This window comes from Hyperoodon ampullatus (assembly GCF_949752795.1).
Source record: "Hyperoodon ampullatus genome assembly, chromosome: 2".
Taxonomy (NCBI): Eukaryota; Metazoa; Chordata; class Mammalia; order Artiodactyla; family Ziphiidae; genus Hyperoodon; species Hyperoodon ampullatus.
The window spans coordinates 100,398,481-100,417,317 of NC_136915.1; the positions used below are offsets into that span (position 1 = coordinate 100,398,481).

Genomic DNA, 18,837 nt, shown 5'->3' on the forward strand with positions numbered 1-18,837 from the left:
TTTATTATTACTCCTTAGCATTTATCACTAGCTAGCATACCATGTAGTTTAGTTGTTTAATCTCATCTATTGTTGGACTTCCCTGGTGGCACAGTTGTTAAGAATCCACCTGCCAATGCAGGGGACACGGGTTTGAGCCCTGGTCCGGGAAGATCCCACATGCCGCGGAGCAACTAAGCCCGTGCATCACAGCTACTGAGCCTGCTCTCTAGAACCTGCGAGCCACAACTACTTAGCCCACATGCCACAACTACTGAAGTCTACGTGCCTAGAGCCCGTGCTCTGCAACACGAGAAGCCACCGCAGTGAGAAGCCCGTGCACCCCAATGAAGGGTAGCCCCCGCTCGCCACAACTAGAGAAAGCCCATGCGCAGCAACAAAGACCCAATGCAGCCAAAAATAAATGATCATAAATAAAGTAAATATTTTAAAAATCTTATCTATTGTCTCTCTACCCACTATAATGTAAGCTCTGTAAGGACCATATACTGTTGAATCACCATTGCCTAAAACAGTGCCTTCATAGTAGGCCTTCAGATATTTGTTGAATGAATGAGTGAATGAATCTTGCTTGGATAGTATTCTTTTTTTTTTTTTTAACATCTTTATTGGAGTATAAGTGCTTTACAATGGTGTGTTAGTTTCTGCTTCATAACAAAGTGAATCAGTTATACATATACATATGTTCCCATATCTCTTCCCTCTTGCGTCTCCCTCCCTCCCACCCTCCCTATCCCACCCCTCTAGGTGGTCACAAAGCACCGAGCTGATCTCCCTGTGCTATGCAGCTGCTTCCCACTAGCTAGCTATTTTACGTTTGGTAGTGTATATATGTTGGATAGTATTCTTAATTTCATAGTTAACTAACTCTTAGAGGGCAGACTAATTTCCAGGTTTTGTGAAGCCATATTGAGGACTCCAGTACTTCCAGATTAATTTTTGTTAATGGAACTTCCCACACAGAAGGCTTTGGCAGTTCTCCATTACCTACAGAATAAAACCAGAATTGTTGTTAGCGTAACTACTGCCATCTGACTCATCTTACTCTTCCTTTCGCTTTTATTATCTCCAAATAAATCTGTTTTTACCAAACTGGTCTGCTTACAAAACACTGTTTCTTCCCTACCTTTTTTTATTCTTACCAGTTCCCTTATTTGTAATGCCCTCCCTCTTTCTCCCACCTCCCTACTATTTAAAGCGCTTTGTAGAGCCCAGCTTAGATCCCCTTCCCTGTAGTTGTCTTTAACCAACCCAACCCATATCCATCTCCTTCCTAAGAGTTCCATGTTGTATATTGTCTATAATACTCATTTGGCAGTTTTGGTGCTTTGAATTAGTTATTTTTAAATGATTGACACATCTTTACTGAGGGCTATTGTTTGTAAAGTTGTTTTGCTAACAGTGGTAAAGTATACAAAGATTTGAAAAGCCAGGATGCTGACTGTATGCTTGTCTTATGTTATTTGTATCCACTGTGAAGATTTGCACTTAGTATTAGCTTAAGGTAGTGGCTTTCAACCTTGGCAGCACATGAGAATCACCCTAGGAAGCTTTAAAAAATTCTGGTGCCCAAGCTGTACCCCAGGTCTATTACATCAGAAGCTCTGTGGGTGGAACCCAGGCATCAGTAATTTTAAGACTCCCCAGGTGGTTCTAATTGTATAGCTGTTCTTCAGAACCAAGGCTTAAGGCAAAAGGGAATTTGTTGGCTTACTTCTTTTGCCATTCTCCTTTTTTATTTTTTTTGGCCGCACCGGGTCTTAGTTGCGGCATGCGGGATCTAGTTCCCCGACCAGGGATCGGACCCAGGGCCCCTGCACTGGGAGCTCAGAGTCTTACCCACTGGACTACCAGGGAAGTCCCTGCCATTCTCCTTTTTTGTCTTTATCTTTAGTACTCAGCTCACCTCAGTGCCTGGGACCCGATAAAGTATAGTTTGTTTTGTTTTGAGTGAATGAACAAATTGGTAAACACAAAGATTCAATAACATCTAGGCATTTGCTTAGGGAAAGAAAGTTAAGTATCTGCTATGTCTAAGTCCGTCTCATGTTACCTCATTGGATTCTTAAAGTAGTGCTAGATATATGAGCAGGTATTATACTCACAGATGAAGAAGCTAAGACCCAAGTAATTAAGTGCTAAAGCTGGCATGTGAAACCAGATCTGACTCCCAATGATTTTGAAAAAAAAAAGTAAATTTGGTAAAAAGATATACCTTTAAGTTAGAAATACCATAACGTGCCAGATATGCACCAGATCTTAAAGGCAAAATGCTTCTTCCCACTGCATCTGTTTCCAAGCCAGCATGGGCCCTCACTGCTGAACTCTGCCTATTTGGACTTGGCATTTGCATCGTTGCTTTCTGGCACGTGAATCTCAAGGCATTTGGGTGGATTTTCCCCTGATTTCTTAATTTGGTCCTGATTATTTCCAAAACAATAGTCATTGTATCTGGCCGCTTGGAACTTTTTACCTATCTGCCCACGCTCCTAGGATTGGGGGTGAGAATGTATATTTTAACAATTCGCTTATGTGATCTTTTCACTCACTTTAGTCTTTTTTTCTAACCCATTAGAACACTATATCTCAGACTTTTATATTTCCTCAGTTCTTGATCTAGACATTTAGGTAAATCCTCTAATTAAGCCAAATAGGGTCCTTTCCCTCCTTTCATATGTATATCAATGCTGTTTTGCATTTAAGATCAGACAGCTTTTTTATCTTTACTGAGATTGAGCCAGTACTTTTTTTGTTTGTTTTTTGACTTAAGGCTTTGTCACTTTGAACTTCTAAATGAACACTAAAGATATATACTTGGAAATCTTTTTACCTACATTTTGGATGTATTATATTAGGATAGTCCAGAGTGAGGACTGAGGAATGATTTCCTTCTAACTCGGTGCATAGAGAAGTTGTAAATTAAAAGGGAATGGTTGGGAAAGATAACTAGAAAACAAAATAGGAGCTATTTTTTGGTTCTTAAATGTTGTAAATTTCATGGTTAAGTATGTTGTTTTTATACTACTGTTATACAGCATAAAATACAATGCTGACTACTGTTAAAGAAGATTAATCTGACACTTGTTAAAACGATAAGAAGACTTTATTCAATACTTTTGTATTAGGGGAGAGAGATTGAGTTCAGGTCCAAATAAGCAAAGACTGCTGGGCATGAATAGCCAACAAGCAAGTGAGCGGGTCAGTAGGTGGAAAATTACTAACAGGAGACATCAAGGGTAGAAGGATTCTTGCTAACAGAAGATAGAGGACTTATACATCAAAGGTTGGGGACAAGGAACTTCAACAGATATCAAGAGTGGGGGAATTCTCTTTAAACTGAGAGCAGGATTCTTGCTAAGACTGGGCTAGGCAGGCCATAGGCAGGATGGGGCCAAGATAAAGACCTAACTGAGAAGAGGGCTCAGAGAAGCCTGACTAAAGTTTGGACAAGGAGAAAGTCTTTGGCACTCCATGTGTGTTATATTATTACTTTAATAAATCTTCAAGCTGTTTTCTTTAGCATTGGTAGACTTTTTTAAAATGAAATTGCTCTACTTAAACTTGCCTGCCTTCACTACCTGTTTGTGTATAGTGGTTACTAATAGAACAGTTTCTAAGAAATACTTGAAATGGCTTTTAAAAGAGTATACATAAAACAAATTACTTGAAAGTGTCGCCATCTTTTTTATAATGTTCATTCTAATTTAGACATATCTATGCTTTTTAAACCTTAGGCCTTACTGATAATGATAAATCAAAATAAACTATCAATATATACATCTAAAATTTTATTTTTTTGGCCATGCCACACGGCTTGCAAGATCTTAGTTTCCCTGACCAGGCATTGAACCCTGGCCCCTGGCAGTGAGAGCACAGAGTCTTAACCACTGGACCACCAGGGAAGTCCCCTAATTGCATTCTGAATCTTTGTAATATCTCCAGGTCTAAACTGGGAAAATAATATTTAGCTTATTTGGAATTTAAAAAAACATAGCTAACAATAAGTTTATTAAGTGAAACCTTTTATTCCATATGGCCTTGGAGATCACTGAAAATGTATTTTTTTCTGAAATTATAGCCCCAAATTAAATTCTCACTAGCCTCTGGGAACTCTCTGCCAGCAGGGATTTTGTTTGATAAAGGCACTGAAACTGGAATTCTAGAGCTAGTTTGATACTGAAATACATGCATGTCAGCAGCTTGGAACCATCTATTAAATTATTACCCCAGGCAGTTTATTGTTGATATACTGAAAGCCTTAGAAGCAGACCAAAAAAATGAACTACATTGAGGCAAGATGTATTTTAAAACAAACAAACAAACAAATAGCATCCTAGGGGGAGAGAGAGATGAATGGGCAAAGCACAGAGGTTTTTTAGGACAGTGAAAATACTCTATGGTACTATAATGGTGGATACATGTCATACATTTGTCCAAATCCATAGCGTGTGCACCACAAAGAGTGAACCCTAATGTAAGTTATAGGCTTTGGATGATAAAGATGTGTCAGTGTAAGTTCATCAATTGTAACGAATGTACCGCTCTGGTGGGGATTTTAATAATGGGGGAGACTGCACATGGGGGGACAGAGTATATGGGAAATTTCTGTATGTTCCTCTCAATGTTGTTGTGAACCTAAAACTGCTCTTAGAAAAAATAGTCTTAAAATACAAAATAATAATAATAATAACAACAGCAGTAACATCCTAAATATCTTCAAATAGGAAAAACTGTCTTAAGAAATAACATTGAATTCCATGCAAATAGAACTTTCTTACCAGGATAAGAATAAGGTATTATCTCTTTCTGGAGGAGGAATGCAACTGCTTATCCTTGAATACTTCTGGAATGATGTAGAATAAAAATAAGTAAAATAAATATTTATGAAAGCACAATTTACTACTTTTTTTTGAAGTATAGCCTAGTTGAAAACATGAGTAAACTTTGAAAAGATGTATTATCAATTTAAAGGGAAGCAGAGGGACTTCCCCGGTGGTCCAGTGGGTAAGATTCTGCACTCCCGATGCAGGGAGCCCGGGTTTGATCCCTGGTCAGGAGCTAGATCCTGCATGCACGCTGCAACTAAGAAGTCTGCATGGCAACTAAAGATCCCGCATGCCACAGCTAAGACCTGGCACAGCCAAAATAAATAAATATTTTAAAAATAAAAATAAAAAAAATAAAGGGAAGCAGAGTAGAGTCACTTTTAAAAACTTTTTTTGGTCAAAAAAAGTTGTTGATGTTTATAGTTATTGATGAAGATTGTAATGATGGAGAATATTAGGTGACTAGGACCCAAAGAACTTCTGGAAGGGAGGAATTATTTTCTCAATAATTTGAAGGCTTTGTTCAGTTTAATAATTTAAAGCAGCAATTACCTTGCTGTGACCGCTTAATAATAACTGACATTTACTGAGCCTCCATATTATATTTTAAATATTTTGCCAAAGACTTGACATATATTATCTTATTTAACCCTCACAGCAATTCTAAGAAGTAGATAGTATCCCACTTTAGGGAGAGGCTGTGATTCAAAGAGATTAATAGACTGAAATTCAAATCCAGGCCTGTCCAACTCCAGAGTCTTTATCTTTCCATTTTGCCATAGTACCTCATAATAATCTTAAAAGCTAAGCACACTTCCTTAGTGTCATTTTATTCAAAAGGGATTTTGTAAACATTTACTAATTGCCTATGTGCCGTTTACTTTGCTAGACCCTGTATAGGATAGAAAAAGAAAGCAAGGCAGTTTGCCCAAAGAAAACTTAAGTCTTTGGGAACAGAATGGTACCTATAGAACTAATTGTCAATAGCAGTTATATTTTAGGTGCTATGATAAATGTTCAAAGTATGGTAGAAGTAACAGAGGATTCTTGAGACTTTAAGTAATGGGGAATATATCTTTGAAAGAAACAGATTCCCCAACCTTGGAAAATAGGAGTGATTTAGACAGGCAAAGATGAGAGAGGCACAAACTCAAGGACAGTGTGAGTAAAGGCCCAGAAGTGAAGTCTTTAATACACTAATGAGGGAGATAAAGATTTTCATAGATACCTTGCTGGCAGAGATTTGGCTCATGAAGTATACAAAATTTGGGCAGTATAAACTGACCTGGGCCTTGCTGATAATTGGAATATGGATATTATCTAGTGAAAGATTTCTTCCTTGCCTGTCTGGAATTATCTACCGAGCATTCACAAAGAGCTGCAGTTGTTAAATATTCAACTTCAAATTCTTTTGTTAAGGAAACTACTTTAAAAGGTAGTTATGAATAGATGTAATATTGAAATGTGTGGGGTCTGTTATTAAAAGATTATTTAAAGGAATTCCCCGGCGGTCCAGAGGTTAGGATTCGGTGCTTTCATTGCCTAGGGCCTGGGTTCAATCCCTGGTCGGGGAACTAAGATCCCACAAGCTGCATGGCGCAGCTGCATGACAAAAAAAAAAAAAGATTTGAGTTTTATAAAAATTTTGTAAATTTATTTTTCTACTACATTTTCTAAACTTTCTTAATAAAATTTACAAAATTAAGCAGTTTCTAGGGAACAATGGGATATATTACTTCTCAGTTTCATTTTTAAACTTCAGTACAGATATTAGTAATATAAAAATGAAATTTTGAATATTGTAAGAATTGAGTATTTTACTTTATTTTCCTTTTTGGAGAGGTAAGAGGATAAGAAAAATGGGAAGAAACTGAAATCTAAGAAAACTTATCTTTCATTGATACTTATAGACTTTAAATTGCCCCTATTTAGGTTAGAAACAATACAGTGCCTTCCATGAAATTAACGTTTTGGGAATATTTAAATATATGAAGGGGTAGAATTGTGTATGAGGCTTGAGTTACTCCCCCTTTAAAATATACATGGAGTTATACCCTTTACCGCAGACACTATCATATTAATGAATGTTATGTACAGTGAACCTGTTACTTTATGAAATAGGGACTTTTTTTTTTTTAAGCAGAGTGAAGTTTTTGTTCAACTAAAACGTCCATATAAGTGATTCTCAATTAGGAGGGGGATTACGTGCCTCCCCTCCATGGGATATACCTGCTGTCACCTTTCTTTCCCCATCCCAATCTTGAGAATGATTGACTAAATTACTGTTACTGTGTCATCCCTCATTTGTATTGCAGCAAAAATATTTTTGCAATCACTAGCTGCTTAGCCATTTCTCTTTCCCCTTTTGCTTGTGCCAGTGATTTTGTTTACCTCTGTTAAATTTCATCTTGTTAGTTTTGACCCAGTTTTGAAGCTGGATGATAAAATTTTGACTTTTAGTTATTATTTATCATTTGATTTACCCCTCCCAACTTTGTGACAGTTGCAGCTTTCACAAGGAATGCTTTGTCTCAATTCCTGGTTTAAAAACAAAACTGTAAAAGGGCTAGGCCAAATCCATCAGATCACACTATAGATAATCCTCCTGAATTTTAATACCTATTAGTACTGCATAGTATAGATGATTGTCTAGTTCAGTGCCGCCCCTTTGTACGTATGTGACCTTGGACAAGGCACTTCTGAACCTGTTCCTTCATTTACAGTGGGGATAATAGTCTCTTCCCTGCCTATTTTTAACAGGCTGTTTTAAGATCAAAAGAGAGGTTATGAGAGAGTTTTGTAAACAATAAAATAGTATTCATTCATTTACATTCCTAGCTTGTGCCAGGTCTCAGTCCTAGGTATACAACAATGAACATAACAAGTTCTTATGCTGTATGCTAGGAATTGGCAGATCTGGTCCACTGCCTGTTTTTATATGGCCTAACAGCTAATATATTTTGAATGGTTAGAAAAAAAATCAAAAGAAGAATATTTCATGATGTGAAAATTACATGAAATACAAATTGCAGTCTCTAGTGTGTTAATTAACTCAATGAGAGTAATCCTTTCACACTGTATAAGTGTATGTATATCAAAATCATCACATCGTACACTTTAAATATCTTATAACTTTACTTGTCAATTGTACCTCAGTTAAAAAACAAAGTCTTACTGGAACACAATTATGCTCATTAGTTTACAGTTGGGACAGAGATCATGTGGCCCACACAGCCCTAAAATATTTACTGTCTGGCCCTTTACTTTAGCAGTTTGCAGACCCCTGCTCTGTGCTCTTGGAATTCTTTTGGAGGTGTTGAGCAGTAAAAATAAGTATATGTTCAGTGGTAGCAAGTTCCTTGAAGAAATTTAAAGCAGGTAAGGGGCAAGAATTATGAAGGGTGTGGAGGGTACAGTAGCTAATTTATAGAAGTCAGGAAGTCAGAGAAGGGTACTTTAGTAGGTGATATTTGAACCGAGACTTGAATGAAGAGGGAAGTGAACTCTGATAGAAGAGCATTTCTGGCAAAAGGAATAAAAATTGCAGTAGCCCTGAGGTGGGAGTGTAGCTATAGGTCTAGGAGCTAAACAGTAGGAGAATGAGAGAGGGTGAACCAAATTGTAAAAGAGACCGTGGAGCACACTTTAGATTTTAAAGTGATTATATAAATATATCATTACGATTTCTATTACAGGTATTCCTTCAGGGTATTTTTATGGTATTATTATAGTGACAAATCAACTTAACACTTCAAAGCCTGTCTTCAAAGACTGTCAGATGTTTATCTAATACTAAGTATGGTCGTCCCATGGAGGGGGATTGGTTCAGGGACCCCCGAAGATGTCAAAATCTGAGGATGCTCAAGTCCCTTACGTAAAATGGTACAGTATTTGCGTATAACTTACGCACATCCTGCCCTATATTTTAAATCATCTCTAGATTACTTGTAATGCCTAATACAATGTAAATGCTATGTAAATAGTTGCTAGTGTATGGCAGATTCAAGTTTTGACTTTTAGAACTTTATGAAATTTTTTTTTCCTCTGGATATCTTCGATCCTTGGATGCAGAACCCATAAATACAGAGGGTCGACTGTAATCCATCTTTTTTACTAACTCTCAGAAGGTAACATGGGGACTGTTGACCATGACAGTGGTTTTTTTTTTTTTTGGTTTGTTTTTATTTCTGGCTGCGTTGGATCTTCGTCACCATGCGCGGGCTTCTCCCTGCAGCGGCTTCTCTTGTTGCAGAGCATGGGCTCTAGGCGCATGGGCTTCAGTAGTTGCGGCATGTGGGCTTGGTAGTCATGGTGCAGGGGTTTAGTTGCTCCACAGCATGTGGGATCTTCCTGGACCAGGGATCGAACCCATGTCCCCTGCATTGGCAGGCAGATTCTTAACCACTGTGCCACCAGGGAAGTCCAACCATGACAGTGTTTTAGGACCCCATGTTGGCATCTAATGATGTCTACATTTCTTTTAACTGCTCATTTAGAACTTCACCCTTGCCAAGTGGATATATCTTCAAATCTCCCCACTTTCATTAAAAACTAGATGTTTTGGTTTCTTTAATTGGACATTTCTCTGGTTCTTGATATTCTCAGATAATTTTCTAAAAATTATTTATTGTATGGGGAATGTTGGCATGCCCCTTTTCTGCTTTGTAAAAAATTTTTAAAAAATTTTTCATACAAATAATTTATATTCCTTGTACAACTTTTTGAACATAGAGATAAGCCAAAAAATAGATGAAAAGTATCTTTTGTAATACTACTATCAGTGGTAGTCCCAGTTAAAAGTTAGTAGCTATACATATATGTAAATATATATACTTAAAAAAAAAAACAGGAATACATCATTTTGTAGCCCTTTTCACTCAACAGCATGATAAATATCAACCCATGTTAACAGATAGAACACTTCTCAAACTCTTCCGCTTTCAGGGCCCATTTACACTCTTAGAAATCTGGTTGTTTTTTCCCCCCGTTTTATTGACATATAATTGACATACAGCACTATAAGTTTAAGGTGTACAGCATATGATTTGACTTACATACATCTTGAAATGATTATCACAGTAAGTTTAGTGAACATCCATCATCTCATAGATACAAAAGTAAAGAAATAGTTAAAAAAAAAAGTTTGCTTACGGTGAGAACTCATAGGACCTACTCTCTCAACAGCTTTCATATATAAAATACAGCAGTGTTAACTGTTTATCATTTTGTACATTACATCCCTAGTATTTATTTATCTTATAACTGGAAGTTTGTACCTTTTGACCCTCTCTCCCCACCCGTGTCTCTGGTAACCACAAATCTGAATTCTTTTTCTATGAGTTTGTTTTTGAAGTATAATTAACCTACAACACTATGTTAGTTCGTGTTATACAGTGTAGTGGTTTGATATTTCTATACATTTCAAAATGATTACCACAATAAATCTAGTTATGGTATGTCACCATATAAAGATTGCATGAACTATAACCCTTAATAGTTATTGATTATATTGCCCACACTGTACCTTTCATACCAGTCACTCATTTATTTTGAAACTGGAAATTGTACCTCTTAATCTCCCTCACCTATTTCTTTCCTCCCCCCACCCCCTCCCTTCTGACAACCACCTGTTTGTTCTCTGTATCTGTTACTCTTTCTGATTTGTTTTTTAGGTTCCACATATGAGTGAAATTATATAGTATTTGTCTTTCTTTGTCTGACTTATTTCACTTAGCATAATACCCTCTAGGTCCATTCATGTTGTTGCAAATGGCAAGTTTTCATTCTTTTTTATGGCTAATACTCCATTGCATATATATGTGTACACACACACACACCACATCACATCATTATCCATTCATCTAGGTTATTTCCATATCTTGGCTATTGTAAATAATGCTTCAATGAATATAGAGGTGCATTTATCTTTTCTACTTAGTTTTTTCATAGAAGTTGAGTTTTGGTTTTTGTTTGTTGGTTGGTTGGGTTTTTTGTTTTCTTTTTTTTTGGCTGCACCATGTGGCATGTGAGATCTTAGTTCCCTGACCAGGGATTGAACCCCTGCCCCCTGCAGTGGAAGCACGGAGTCCTAACCACTGGACTGCCAGGGAATGCCAAGAAATTGAGTTTTTATTTATGTGGCTTATATGTATTGTATTAGATATTAAAACTTCCAGATTTTTAAAACAATTCATTTTAATATAATGATAAATTTATTGCATATTAACATAAATGATTAGTATTTTGTGGGTTTTTTTTTAAACTTTTTTTTGAAAATGCAGAAAGAATCAGTAGAAAAAGTAGCATTGTTTTACATTATGCACATCTTTTAAATATCTGCATTCAGTCTGTTATGCTGTGTTGTCTTAGTTTGTACATATTGTTCCCTCCACGGGGAATGCTGTCCTTGGTATCTACTCATCCTCCAATCCAGCTCAAACATCACTGCCTTTGAAGGTCACCCCAGCCCCTCCTTATATACATATGTAGAGTTGATTGCACCTTCCTTTGTGCCTCATTGTGCCTTTTAATGTTTTCTATATTACTATCTAGGTGACAGATCCTTTGAGAATAGTGACAATGTCTTATTCAGTATTTAATCTTTATTTACTGACTCTTCTCTTCCTAGCTGCTCGGTAAATGTTTGCTGAATGGATGAACTGCTACTTTTTTACATGCAGAGTCATTTCATCCATTATCCAAATGACTGTTTTTCAATTATGGAAACTCCATCAGATTTTATAACTTTTGAAAATTCGTGGATAGCTTCAGAAATATTAGTAACTTGAATTTACAATTTGGCAACTTTTATGCATTCAGACATTAATAAGTAGTATGGAAAATATGGCTGTGGCTTTTTTCTTTTAAGGGAAGTTGCTTTTGGGGTAGTATATGAATATATTTTTGAACTACACACACTTAATTTTGCTTGACCAAGGGGAATTTCATAATTATGTAAGGATTATGGGACATACACCTTGACAGAAAGTGGGATAGACCATAGCTGCTCAACAGACTTGCCACAAATAGACTAAAAAAAAGGTTTGTTATTCAAAATAGGTTTGCTAATTTCTTAAATAAGTGATTGACACCAACAGTTGACAAGTACAGTAATATGATTAAGTGTACATGCCAAAGTAGATATACACAGTTGGAAATCCATATTGGAACTATTAGTCCTGTGTAATATAATTCTCATGAGTTGAGCAGCATTTCTTACTTCCTAATTAGAACCCCTTGTTTTATTTTTGTTGCTCAGTTAATTTAAGAGCTTTATGGAATATTTCCTCTTAATCTCCACCAGTTTTCATCGCAGAAAAATAATATATTATCGACAATTACCCTGTCACATTAGGGTTCTCAAACTGTATGTGCATAAGAATATCCTAAGGTGTTTGTGATATAGATCCCTCATACCTGCTTCCACATGGTCCACATAAAAATTTTGTCTTCTAAGTCTTAAGAAGTCATATAGAATTTTATAGCTCAAAGAAATTTTGCAGATCTCCTAATCTCTTTTAGGAGTAGGATTATTATGAGGAAACTCAGAACCAAAAAAGGTTAGCAATGTTTCCAGAATCACAAATCTAGTTAGTTAATGGACCAACAGAGCCAGTAATTAGAATCCAGGTTTTCCATTCTGCCTTGATCCATGAATCAGTAAGCCTTTCTTGACTTAAAAGATAAGTTTGGCTATGGAGCAGCTTTTCTTTTACTCTTTTTAGAATCAGAACAAAGTCACATGAGATTTTCCATATAAACCTAGGGATTCTAAAGTTGTAAAGTATTTCCATCTTTTTCTAATTCTCTTCTCAATCCCAGCTTTATTTTCCAAAGATTCTTAAAAGTCTTTTTTTTTCCCCCTTAAGAATGGTTTGACTTTGATGATAACCTTAATTTGACTGGGTCAATAAGAACTTAAAATTGTTTGAAGGAAATGGAAGAAGTCAACAGAGGATGCCTATCTGGAAAGTAGAGCTCACCTTATTGTCAGATATACCATGTTCCTCTTTGCCCCTCATCAGTGATTTGATCATCTTTTTACTCATCACGTCAGATATTAGGGAATTTTCAATGTCCTTTCTCTCATAGTGTGTTAGAATTATACTGAGAGACCCATTTGAGGTCAGTCCTATTATCATTGCTAACATCATTATTACATATATAGAGATACAGATATAGCTAAATGATACTCCAAATTGTTTTTTTTCTTTAATTAGGTTTGTATATTCTTTGTATTTCATATTTTACTTTATGAGAGATGAGAGACTGATTTATATGGCAGACTGAGTACATGGTTTTACCTTACCTTTTATGCCAAAACTTTTAAAATGAAAAAGTAGGAAAAAGTGGAATGAGAAGAGAAATAAATTAGTAATAGTTTAAGTAGTGTCATGGGAGGACATCTATTTAAGGAGCAAGAAGGGAAGAACTCAGAACAGTCTTAGAGTGGATTAGTTGGGAAATTGTTCTCTAAACTTACTAGACCACTTGGCTCCTCCTTTCATTCCCATCTGGGCTAAGCTGCAGAGGAATAGCATTTGTCCTCAGAATATAGCAATGAGAATGAGCACTGGGAGCAGAGAGGCAGGGCAGTGCCCCAAGGAGCCTGTGGCCTTAGGAGGCTCACTCAGAAGGTAATCAGCTCATACATTCTCAACAGCAAGTCTACTCTTTCCCTCCCCTACAATCAAGGAGACAAGCTACAAGTAAACAGAACAGGCAAACTAAATTAAATTCAAAGAGGAGCAACAAACATTTGTGGAAAACCAGTACCATGAAAGAGAGGCACCAAACTCGACAAACAGTATATCTAAATTCTTAAGAAACAGTCAATAAAACAAGACTTTAAAATAAGTATAGTTAATAACCACAAGGAGACTGAAGAGATTATTGCACACACAAGAAATAAAGTCTTGGAAATTAAAAATAGAACAGTTAAAATAATTGTCTGAAAACAAAATGGGCACAGCTGAAGAGCATGTTAGTGAGTTGAAAAATGGAGCTGAGAAATTCTCCCTACACAAGGCATAAAATGACAAAAAAGATAAAACATAGGAGGAAAAATTAATTATGCAGGTTAGATAATAACATTTCAGCATACATCTCTAATCAGAGACCCAGAAACAGATTGACAGTAGTGGGCAGGAGAGGGAATTAGAATGAATAACAAAAGAAATATTTTCCATGGCATTTTTAGGACCTTTAGTACAGTGTTGAATAGTTTAGGTGACAGGAGTCATCTTTGTCTTGCTTTTAAAATTAGTGACACTGCTCATGTTTCATCATTATTGAATAAGCCATAAAATTTTAGTAGATAACCCTTTATAAAGTTAAGGAAGTTTATTATACTAAAAACTAGTAGTTTTGTTGTTGTTTTATGATATTTGGATGGGTGTTGAATTTTGTCTTTTTTTCCAGCATGATCACAAGGTTTTGCTTTTAATTTGTAAGTTACATTGATTTATTAGTATTGAATCATTCTTGCATTGGGATAAACACAAATTGGCATAATACCAATTAGTTAATATTTTATTTAGTTTTGCTGAAGTGTCCATAAATGAAATAGTATCATAGCTTTCTCTTTTTGTGACTGCAGTATATTTTGACCAAAAATTGATTATTTAGCTTTTTAAAAAGAAAAATTCAAAATTAAAGCAGCATGTATATCCCCAAATTAGAACAAATCTGTATTGATAATAAACACTTTGAGATGTTTTGTGAGAAGAAAATCTGAAGGCTCCTAAACAGTAAGGTTTAAACAGGAAATTATATTTTAAGGGATATGATAAAAATTTTGTTATCTGCTAATTCCTTCCCCTCTTATATGCTACTCTTCTCCTTCCCCTCTTATATGCTACTCTTCATAATTCTTTTACTAAAAATTTTATTTCTGTTTAGGTACGCATAGCTGCTAAATTCATCACTCACGCACCCCCAGGGGAATTTAATGAAGTGTTCAATGGTGAGTAAAGATTCGTACTTAGTTATTTTAAACCCTCCTTAATCACATACGAGCACTTATTGAGTGTTTGCTATCTCTTTTAATCCTTATAACATTATAGCTATAGCTAAGGAAATCAAAATTCAAAAAGGTTAAAATAATTTATCCCACATCACCCAGCTGGTAAGTGTCAGAGCAAGGATTCAAACCCAGGTCTGAGTCAAAAGCATGCTCTTAACCCATACATTAGGGTACCTATCTTATGTGAGAAAAGATTTAAAGTAATTTAATACTGATAAATGTAGAAATAATGTTTAATTGTTTTATATCATTATAAAATATAGCTTAAGTCTCTTCAGTGCTTTTACTCAGGAAGTGCCATAGCATAGGACATTTTCTAGAGCAGCTGGGGCTGAACTGACTGTATCTGGGAAGCTTGTTAAATATACAGATTCCAACGTTATCCTCTAAAGATTCTCATTCGTTAGATCTGGGGTAGAATGGGCAATCTGTTTTATCAATCTGTTTTATCAAGTTGTCCAGGTGATTCTGAGTCACAGCCAATTTGGGAACCACTATTCCTATATATTTACAATCTTCCATTCTATTTACTATGTTAACACAACTTACAGAATGAAAAATGTGAATGAGGCATTATAACGTTGCGTTAATATCAATCATCATAATCCCATTTTAAGTTATAAATTAATTCATCTTAAAGTTCCCCTTAAGTAAAATCATAATCTTTGTGCATCTTGGTTCATTTTAACAAACATTTATTTTGAAATTCTAGTTTTACATTAGAAGGTTACCTGCTTAAAATATCATATAATAACATGTATAGACTACAATTCTGCAGCCTGTGGAAGGAAAACCATATTCACAGAAACACAGACAAAATGAAAGGGCAGAGGACTTCGTACCAGATGAGGGAACAAGATAAAACCCCAGAAAAACAACTAAATGAAGTGGAGATAGGCAACCTTACAGAAAAAGAATTTAGAATAATGATAGTGAAGATGATCCAGGACCTCGGAAAAAGAATGGGGACAAAGATCGAGAAGATGCAAGAAATGTTTAACAAAGACCTAGAAGAATTAAAGAACAAACAAACAGAGATGAACAATACAATAACTGAAATGAAAACTACACTAGAAAGAATCAGTAGCAGAATAACTGAGGCAGAAGAACGGATAAGTGACCTGGAAGACAGAATGGTGGAATTCACTGCTGCAGGACAGAATAAATAAAAAGAATGGGGCTTCCCTGGTGGCACAGTGGTTGAGAGTCTGCCTGCTAATGCAGGGGACACAGGTTTGTGCCCCGGTCCGGGAAGACCCCACATGCCGCGGAGCGGCTGGGCCCGTGAGCCATGGCTGCTGAGCCCGCGCATCCGGAGCCTGTGCTCCACAACGGCAGAGGCCACAACAGTGAGAGGCCTGCGTACCACAAAAAAAAAAAAAAGAATGAAAAGAAATGAAGACAGCCTAAGAGACCTCTGGGACAGTATTAAACGCAACAACGTTTGCATTATAGGGGTCCCAGAAGGATAAGAGAGAGAGAAAGGACCTGAAAATATATTTGAAGAGATTATAGTCGAAAAATTCCCTAACATGGGAAGGGAAATAGCCACCCAAGTCCAAAAAGTGCAGAGAGTTCCAGGCAGGATAAACCCAAGGAGAAACACACCGAGACACATAGTAATCAAATTGACAAAAATTAAAGACAAAGAAAAATTATTGAAAGCAACAAGGGAAAAACAACAAATAACATGCAAGGGAACTCCCATAAGGTTAAAAGCTGATTTCTCAGCACAAACTCTACAAGCCAGAAGGGAGTGGCATGATATACTTAAAGAGATGAAAGGGATTAATCTACCCAGCAAGGATCTCATTCACATTTGACGGAGAAATCAAAAGCTTTACAGACAAGCAAAAGCTAAGAGACCTCAGCACCACCAAACCAGCTCTACAACAAATGCTAAATAAACTTCTCTAAGTGAGAAACACAAGAGAAGAAAAGGACCTACAAAAACAAACCTATAACAGTAAGAAAATGGTAATAGGAACATACATATTGATAATTACTTTAAACGTGAATGGATTAAATGCTCCAGCCAAAAGACACAGGCTCGCTGAATGGATACAAAAACAAGACCTAAATATATGCTGTCTACAAGAGACCCACTTCAGACCTAGGGACACTGTATACAGACTGAAAGTGAGGGGGTGGAAAAAGATATTCCATGCAAATGGAAATCAAAAGCTGGAGTAGCAATACTCATATCAGATAAAATATATTTTAAAATAAAGAATGTTACAAGAGACGAGGAAGGACACTACATAATGATCAAGGGATCAATCCGAGAAGAAGATATAACAATTATATATACACCCAACATAGGAACACCTCAATACCTAAGGCAAATGCTAACAGCTATAAATTAGGAAATTGACAGTAACACAGTAACAGTGGGGGACTTTAACACCTCACTTACACTGATGGACAGATCATCCAGACAGAAAATTAATAAGGAAACAGAAGCTTTAAATGACACAATAGACCAGATAGATTTAATTGATACTTATAGGAAATTCCATCCAAAAACAGCAGATTACACTCTCTTATCCAGTGCACACAGAACATTCTCCAGGACTGATCACATCTTGGGTCACAAATCAAGCCTTGGTAAATTTAAGAAAATTGAAATCATATCAAGCATCTTTTCCAACCACAACGCTATGAGATTAGAAATCAGTTACAGGGAAAAAAACGTAAAAAACACAAACACATGGCGGCTAAACAATACGTTACTAAATAACCAAGAGATCACTGAAGAACTCAAAGAGGAAATCAAAAAATAACTAGAGACAAATTAAAACGAAAACACAACGATCCAAAACCTATGGGATACAGCAAAAGCAGTTCTAAGAGGGAAGTTTATAGCAATACAAGCCTACCTCAAGAAACAAGAAAAATCTCAAACAATCTAGCCTTACACCTAAAGGAACTAGAGAAAGAAGAAGAAACAAAGCCCAAAGGAAAGAAATCATAAAGATCACAGCAGAAGTAAATGAAATAGAAACAAAGAAAACAATAGCAAAGATAAATACTAAAAGCTGGTTCTTTGAGAAGATAAACAAAATTGATTGAACATTAGCCAGACTCATCAAGAAAAAGAGGAGAGGACTCAAATCAATAAAATTAGAAATGAAAAAGAAGTTACAACAGACACCACAGAAATACAAAGCATCCTAAGGGACTACTATAAGCAACTCTATGCCAATAAAATGGACAACCTGGAAGAAATGGACAAATTCTTAGAAAGCTATAACCTCCCAAGACTGAACCAGGAAGAAATAGAAAATATGAACAGACCACTCACAAGTAATGAAATTGAAACTGTGATTAAAAATCTTCCAACAAACAAAAGCCCAGGACCAGATGGCTTCACGGGTGAATTCTATCAAACATTTAGGGAAGAGATAACACCCATCCTTCACAAACTTCCAAAACACTGCAGAGGAAGGAACACTCCCAAACTTGTTCTACGAGGCCACCATCACCCTGATGCCAAAACAGACAAAGATACTAAAAAAAAGAAAATTACAGACCAATATCACTGGTGAATATAGATGCAAAAATCCTCAACAAAATACTAGAAAACAAAATCCAACAACACGTTAAAAAGATCATACACTATGATCAAGTGGGATTTATCCCAGGGATGCAAGGATTCTTCAGTATACGCAAGTCAATCAGTGTGTTACACCATATTAACAAGTTGAAGAATAAAAACCATGTGATCATCTCAATAGATACAGAAAAGGCTTTTGACAAAATTCAACCCCCATTTATGATAAAAACTCTCCAGAAAGTGGGCATAGAGGGAACCTACCTCAACATAATAAAGGCCATATATGACAAACCCACAGCAAACATCATTCTCAATGGTGGAAAACTGAAAGCATTTCCTCTAATATCAGGAACAAGACAAGGATGTCCACTCTCACCACTATTATTCAACATAGTTTTGGAAGTCCTAGCCACGGCAATCAGAGAAGAAAA

The 18,837-nt window shown here is 36.2% G+C and overlaps 1 protein-coding gene across 2 annotated transcripts in view; it reads left to right on the forward strand.

Annotated features, from left to right (window-relative positions):
- CAPZA1 (capping actin protein of muscle Z-line subunit alpha 1) overlaps window positions 1-18,837 on the forward strand; it is a gene marked incomplete at both ends in the record, with an annotated part of 45,927 nt that overhangs the window by 8,032 nt on the left and 19,058 nt on the right. For both annotated transcript variants that reach the window (XM_079698672.1, XM_079698671.1), the window contains one exon: window positions 14,727-14,790. In XM_079698672.1, the coding sequence (XP_079554798.1) occupies window positions 14,727-14,790 (64 nt within the window). The remainder of the gene's footprint in view (window positions 1-14,726; window positions 14,791-18,837) is intronic.